At 39.6% G+C, this 7,463-nt stretch overlaps 1 protein-coding gene across 1 annotated transcript; it reads right to left on the bottom strand.

Moving 5' to 3' along the window:
* Positions 1-1,061: 1,061 nt before the first annotated feature.
* Positions 1,062-6,430, bottom strand: LOC121612872 (succinate dehydrogenase [ubiquinone] iron-sulfur subunit, mitochondrial-like). The gene is made up of 8 exons (XM_041946025.1): positions 6,266-6,430; positions 4,909-5,042; positions 4,717-4,802; positions 2,800-2,936; positions 2,533-2,649; positions 2,226-2,327; positions 1,699-1,821; positions 1,062-1,610 (listed from the first exon to the last, which is right to left on the bottom strand). Exons 1-8 carry the CDS (start codon positions 6,329-6,331, stop codon positions 1,530-1,532), a joined length of 846 nt encoding a protein of 281 aa, XP_041801959.1. The 5' UTR covers positions 6,332-6,430; the 3' UTR covers positions 1,062-1,529.
* Positions 6,431-7,463: the final 1,033 nt, after the last annotated feature.

A 7,463-nucleotide genomic window follows, 5' to 3' on the forward strand; every position in this document is an offset into this window, starting at 1 on the left:
TGTAAAGTGCTGATGCATTTAATCTTGCAGCTTTATACCATAAACCCTTTGTATATACCTATACTATACCTTTAACGTCATGGCTTCATTATAAGCCATTTATAAGAGCAGCTCTTTGGGTTGCCAGGTTGAATCTCTTCGACTGGTGTTCACTATCCTCAAGCAGTGCACTTTTCTGTTTAAAAGACAGAAATGATGTACATGAACTGTAATATTAACCTGTTCACTGTAGATCCCCTGATTAATGTAGCTGGTCAGTAACTTGCCTCCGAACCACTACTGGGTTTTGATTTTTGTTGTTATTATTGTTGCCATTAGTAGCTCTGTTAAGTGTATTCATCCCCAAGAACTCATCATACTTGGTCAGACTGTGGTATGCAGGTTTCTCTTATTCCTTGAGCCCAATTGATGAAACCAGCTTTCTTATTATGTTTAAGAAGTGCAGAAAACTGGGAACAGCCATATCTAATGCATCTAATACACGGATGCTCTTTAAGCCATTTACTGCTCTGTAAATCTCATTAACAATGTCTTTTTCAGACATTTTTGACTCGTCAAAGCATGAAATGCACAGGTGTTAATACTAACATTTACAATTGCTGCATTCCCTGAAGCGATCCATATAGCTGCTTCAGTGTCAGGGTGCTGGTACTGTGCATGCTGGCTCACTGCCATGGCTTACTGGAACACTTGAATACAACAGGGCCATTGTTGGTGTGAACACCAACACCTGTGCTTCTCTTACTATGACAAGTCAAACTGCAGTGAAAAAGGCCTGTTGTGCATGTTCATACCCTTTCTGTGTAGGCTTTGACTGGATCTTATACTAACTGTAGCAACATACACAAGTTTACAATCATGACATCAGATCAAACCATATAATTTTAACAAGAGAGATGTTATTTTTATGACAGGGAAAGTTTAAATGAGATATTTCTTTAGATAAACTGAGATTATTTGACATCTTCTCTTAAAACGAAAGTATCTTCTTACAGTGAGCCATTTATTTTTGTATTGAGCCTTTTTGGCTATTACAGATAACTCATCATCTGATCTATTACTGATGTCTCAATACTGTTTATTGCAACGGCAATCCACAAAAGAGTTATTTGATTCTTTCCTAATCCAAAAACACATGTATCTAAATTTCACAAGGAGCCCAGCACATCTTTAATGAACACATACATAAATATTTACAACCTGGATACAATTTCATAAGCTTTTTCCAAAGAGTAAATACAGCAGAGCCTTTATCTGTGCAGACAAATGAGAGAAATGTGGTCCAAGTGTTGCGTCACTCAAAATATTTTGCTTAACAGTCCTTTCCTGCACCATTTTCTCATGCCCTCCTGTCGTCTGTTCCCTTATACATTCACACTCACACATATCCACACGCTCAATCTCACACTCTCATGAAAATCACAACAGATGTTGATGCAGTTAAAAGTTCCTGGTCGGCTCTTTTCATCCTCTTAACTTAGTTCATGGTATTATTAGAGGTTCTTAAATCAGCTGGATTTTTCAGATATTCATGAAACTGCTGCTTTCTTCTCTTTGTAAGTCGCCATCATTTTCTTGATCTCTGCAATGGCCTTTCCTGGGTTGAGTCCCTGTGGAGACACGTGTCAGACAGACAGTTAGAACTAGAGCTCTTTTAACTGTGTGAGAGCATGTGTGTGAATGTTTACTTGCAGGTACCTTTGGGCAAGTCTTGGTGCAGTTCATAATGGTGTGGCAGCGGTAGAGAGAGAAGGGATCCTGAAGTTTAGACAGACGTTCCTCAGTGAATTCATCACGGGAGTCAATCATCCACCGGTATGCCTGTGGGATAATAACACAGTTGTCACCTCTTGCTTGCTCCGTGTATTCCTTTTTAATATTGGGTCTCGGGGTATCAGTGCTGCTAAATTGGTTAAAACTTTGACGCAGAGTGGGCAGCCTTGAAATCTGGAAAGACACTCATGCCCTTTAGACGCTCCTCCTCAGACCCTTCAGACTAAACGTCACACTATTTGCCTCACTAGTGGTAAGGATCAAAGTTTCCTTTCCATATTTCCTCCAGCCAATGATTTTGGGTGTAATGATACTCAACAAAGCCTCAGGAGGCCTCTTGAGTGGCTCTGGACTTTAATTCTTGTTACCACACTTAATATTTGAATCCCTGGGACATGCATCTCATAAGTAAACATGTTTAAGGTAGATGTTCTCAAAGTGTCTTTACCCACCTGCATTAGGACAGCTGGTCCCAGGTATTTGTCTCCGTTCCACCAGTAGCTGGGACAGCTGGTGCTGCAGCAGGCACAGAGGATGCACTCATACAGGCCGTCCTGTTGGAGTAAGAAGAACAGCTTATTCTGACAGTCTCTGTGCTCCTCCACAACTCCACAGCCAAATCATAGAAAGGTTAACTGATCAGTTCCAGTGACGAAATGATCACTGTGGTCAAGATACAAAGACCTCCAATATGGCTGTCAGAGTATGTGTCACATAATTTGTGGGAGATTTCTTACAGTAAGAAGTTTGGTGTTTTACCAGTTTTTGTCTGTCCTCCACCGACTGGAAGTATTGCTCTTTGCCTTCTTGAGCGTTATCCTTCTTTTTCAGGTAAGGCTCAATGGATTTGTACTGTGCATAGAAGTTGCTCATATCCTGGTGTAAATCAAACGAGGGATAACTCATAACAGGCACTCAAACCACCAGTACATGGACCATAATAAATCATGCTCTTTTCATGGACATCTGTTGTAGCACTTTCAAATATGGCCATGGAAATAAACTGTGTATATTTGCAGTACTTACAGGCACCAGATCTTTGACCACATACATGTGTGGGAGCGGGTAGATTTTGGTCGGTTTGCTTGTGTTGGTGTCAATTTTGTTAAGACATGCCAGTGTGTTGCCTCCATTTATGTTCATGGCACATGAGCCACAGATACCTGAAAAAATACACGTTATGAGTCACTGAAATCTGGCAAAAGGGTTCGCTTAACCAGACCTGCTAATACAGTGCCTATCATAAGTATTCACCCCCTTTGATGTTTTACCCTTTTATTGCTTTCATAAATCAATCATGGTCAATAAAATTTAGCTTTTTCAACACAAAAATTTATTGGAAAAAACTCTTTAACGTCAAAGTGAAAACAGATTTCTATAAAGTAATGTTAATAAAAGAAAATTATATAAATGAAAATAATAGTTTGCATAATTATTCACCCCCCTTAAGTCAGTATTTAGTAGATGCACCTTTGGCTGCAATCACAGCAGTGAGTCTGTGTGGATAGGTTTCAATCAATCTTGCACATCTGCCCACTGCAATTTTGCTCCATTCTTCTTTGCAAAACTGCTCAAGCTCTGTCAGGTTGCGTGGGTATCTGGCATGAACAGCCATTTTCAAGTCCAGCCACAAATTCTCGATAGGATTGAGGTCTGGGCTTTGACTCGGCCACTCCAGAACATTTACCTGGTTCTTTTTTAACCATTCCTGTGTAGCTTTTGAAGTATGTTTTGGATCATTGTCTTGCTGGAAAATAAATCTTCTCCCAAGTCGTAGTTCTCTTGCAGACTGAAAAAGATTGTCCCCCAGGATTTCAGTGTATTTTGCAGCATTCATTCTGCCCTCTATCTTTACAAGCCTTCCAGGTCCAGTTGCTGAGAAATATCCCCACAGCATAATGCTGCCACCACCATGCTTCACAGTGGGGATGGTGTGTTTTTGGTGATGTGCAGTGTTTGGTTTCCGCCAAATATGACGTCTTGTCTGATGGCCAAAAAGCTCAATTTTGGTCTCATCAGACCAAAGAATCTTCTTCCACTTGACCATGGAGTCCTGCACTTGCTTTTTGGCAAACTCTAGTCGAGATCTAATATGACTTTTCTTCAACAGTGGCTTTCTTATTGCCACTTTCCCATAAAGCTTTGACCGGTGAAGACCCGGGCAGCGGTTGCTACATGCACAGTCTCTCCCATCTCAGCAGCTGAAGCTTGTAACTCCTTCAGAGTAGTTGTAGGGGTCTTGGTGGCTTCTCTCACTAGTCTCCTACTTGCACGGTCACTCAGTTTACGAGGGCGGCCTGATCCAGGCAGATTCACACAAGTGCCATATTCCTTCCATTTCTTGATAATTGACTTCACTGAACTCCGGGGGATGTTCAGTGCCTTGGAAATTTTTTTGTAACCATCCCCTGAATTGTACTTCTCAATAACCCTTTCCCTGAGTTGCTTAGAGTGTTCTTCTGTCTTCATGGTGTAATGTTAGCCAGGAATACTGATCAACCACTCTCTGGACCCTTCAGACACAGGTGTTTTACAACTCAATCACTTGAAACACACCCACACCACTCAGGTGATCTTCATTTCACTAATTGTGAGATTATTGGCAACAATTTGATAGACCTCTATTGAATTAGACCATTAAATAAAAAAGGGGGTGAATAATTATGCAAACAGTTATTTTTATTTATATATTTTTATTTCATTAACATTACTTTATAGAAATCTGTTTTCACTTTGACATTAAAGAGTTTTTTCCAATAAATTTTTGTGTTAAGAGAGCCAAATTTTATTGACCATGATTGATTTATGAAAGCAATAAAAGGGTAAAACATCAAAGGGGGTGAATACTTAGGATAGGCACTGTAGGTTTCATTTATTTATTCATTTTTATCTGAGAGGAATTTGTTTTGGTTAGTATGTGCAAGTTGCTTTTTGGTTCCTTACCTTCACGACAGGAGCGTCTGAATGTGAGTGTGGGGTCAATCTCATTCTTGATCTTAATGAGGGCATCCAGAACCATTGGACCACAGCTGTATTAACAGGAACATGTCAGCAGATCATGACACTGATTATGTTCATCTAAGAAGTAAAATACAGCTCAACAAAGTCCTGTTCATGGACCCGGCCATGACTTACGTGTTGAGATCAATTTCATATGTCTGCATCCTTGGTTTGTCTCCGGCGGTGTCAGGGTCCCAGCGATAAATCTGGAATTTCTTGATCCTGGGTTCAGGAGCTGGGGCGGCGGCAGTTTGAGCATACCGGACCGTCTGCGTCACAGTAATTTACAGGAGAGGTGGCATGTATGAGTCACACAGAGGTATGATATCCAGATTCTACAATAGGCAATTTATGACTTTTTTTCAGTTCACTCCAGGTATACTCTTCTTTTATCTCTTCCACTACAGTGCTTTATTTCAGGTTTGAGTATGATTAAAAAAATTAATTCTTAATCATCAACAACAAAAAAAAGTAAAAAGTAAATAGGAACACCACAACACTGGTTACATCGAGCAAGGCTAAAATAGGAAGCATTTGGTAATTCTATCCTGTAGCACCAGAGGACCCAACTAGTACTAATACAACAACAAAACATAAAGAATTAACAGTTAGTTATTTACATTAGAATGAAGTGGCAATTTGACATAAGAAAATCAAAGGTACCATAAGGTCAAAACAACCAAAGCCTTAAAATCATCCAATAAAGCATTTAAAAATCATATAATGAATACAGCTAACACAACATAGATATTGTAAAATGTACAAACTGCAATCTGAGTCTTTGAGACACACTTTCAGGTTAGGAATTAACATTATTATATTGCGAGTTATGGCCAGTTATTCAGTATGAGAGTCTCCTTCTTTTGCATAACAAGGTCTCCCCCTAGTGGTCGACTGGGTGAAATGACATGAAACTGTTACATCACCTTGAAGTCGCCGGTTACCTAACTGACTCTCAAAGGACAATAAAAAATGGCCTAAACAATGGTTAAACAATAACTTAAAATATTTCTAACTGCTTGTGATAGGTAATCATGTATTTTTGTACCGTAACTGTTAAGACAAACGTTCAGACTTGATTAATAAGTTTAATATGAGGGAGAAGTTGCACAACAGCTCAGCTCAATCACAGTAGAAAAGGTTTACTAAGCATTATTATCGTATGTTGATAATGAAACTGGGACTGATGATCTAGATAAAAAATAGCTGCTAACGTGATTCACGCTTTACAGTGAAGAAGAGTGTGCTAGCATAGATTTCTTCAATATTCTGTCACATTTACACACACCTAGCCTGGGAGCAGAGTGAGTTATTACAGTTCGTTCAATGAGGAAACTAGTAGAACACACTTTGTGATACACTTTATAGTGTACACAATTTGGTACTATGCTATAAATGGCCACAAGCACCCAAAGGTTAACGTACACATTTCTAAAAGTAGCACATGCGGCATGTCTGGTCTGATGCTGCATTAAAACTGTTCTGTACTTACCACCATCACGCCAGAATTCCTAATAGCCAAAACATTTCGACTCAGGACTGCACAAACCGCCGACATCTTTTAGGCTGAATGTGTTTAACTACACAGTAATTACACAACAGGACAGGGAGGACAGCTCACTTAAGCCTCAGACACCCTGTACGAACGCAAACGCTCCGCCATCTATATGCATTCACGTGACGTAAGGCACGCAGGAGTACGTCTTGGTTGTTGCCTTCAGGTACTTCTGCTCAGCTCGTTTAGCCGGCCGCCAGCCCGCAAACTGACACAAATATTCTGTGCTGCGGCTGAAGACACGTGAGAGAAAAAATATTCCTTAGGTGTGAATATGGAAACGGAAATGATTCCATTTTTTAAAAAGTGCTTTCGTTAATTGGGTCGTACGTGTACACTTCATCCATTACATTTTTATATATCTGACAGCACATGAAGGCACCATATGTGAGAGCCTCTTTCACAACTCTCTTTGCTGCAAACAAGGGTCAGTTACCTATGTATCCCTGACTGAAAACATACAGTGCCATGCCACTGATACGTGCAATTAAATTTGTCTCAATATGTAAGTTTTCAGGCCATCGTGATGAAACAGGTTGGAACAGAATCGATTTTGTGTTATACTTACATGTGTGCTATATTCTGTTACTGCTTTTCTGCTGCAATAGTCCGATTTCTGCAAATGAATCACTTAAGTGTAATGTTAACATAAGATACATAACATACACAACATAACATTAACAGTCACTTGTTGCCTTAACAAAGGCCCATAAAACAAACAGGAGCCACTCTGTGTGGTTGTATGATGTCTATTTTATGCATGTATTATAGTGATGTGACGCCTGCCAGTCTGTTCTCATTTAATATGCACGACATCACTGAGATAGAGATGTACACAATAAGCTATTCTGATGGAAATGAATTTGAAGGTCAGTGGAAAAACCTATGTAGATTTTAATTTGTTCAATGTTTTTTTTCCCACATGGCCAATAAAATGTAACATTCACTCTCCAAATTAGAAATAACACGTGCTCTTCATCAGTGATATTACCGTACACAGCCTACAGGCCTGCCCGAGCATTTTCCCTGGCCAGACCCTCAAATCTGTTACACTCCTATTTTTTCCATCAGTTAAAATGTTATCTGCCGTTTTTCATTTCATTCTGGATCGTAAATCTGTATATCTATCAGTCAC

Source organism: Chelmon rostratus, chromosome 10, assembly GCF_017976325.1.
Source record: "Chelmon rostratus isolate fCheRos1 chromosome 10, fCheRos1.pri, whole genome shotgun sequence".
Taxonomy (NCBI): domain Eukaryota; kingdom Metazoa; phylum Chordata; class Actinopteri; order Chaetodontiformes; family Chaetodontidae; genus Chelmon; species Chelmon rostratus.

Bases quoted from the DNA above. Each gene is read 5' to 3' on its own strand.
- LOC121612872 (XM_041946025.1), bottom strand. From the start codon at position 6,331: ATGTCGGCGGTTTGTGCAGTCCTGAGTCGAAATGTTTTGGCTATTAGG. The intron at 2,328-2,532 runs GTAAAACACCAA...TTACTCCAACAG, and splicing joins TGGAGGACAGACAAAAACTG to GACGGCCTGTATGAGTGCAT. The intron at 1,822-2,225 runs GTGGGTAAAGAC...ATTATCCCACAG, and splicing joins GACCAGCTGTCCTAATGCAG to GCATACCGGTGGATGATTGA.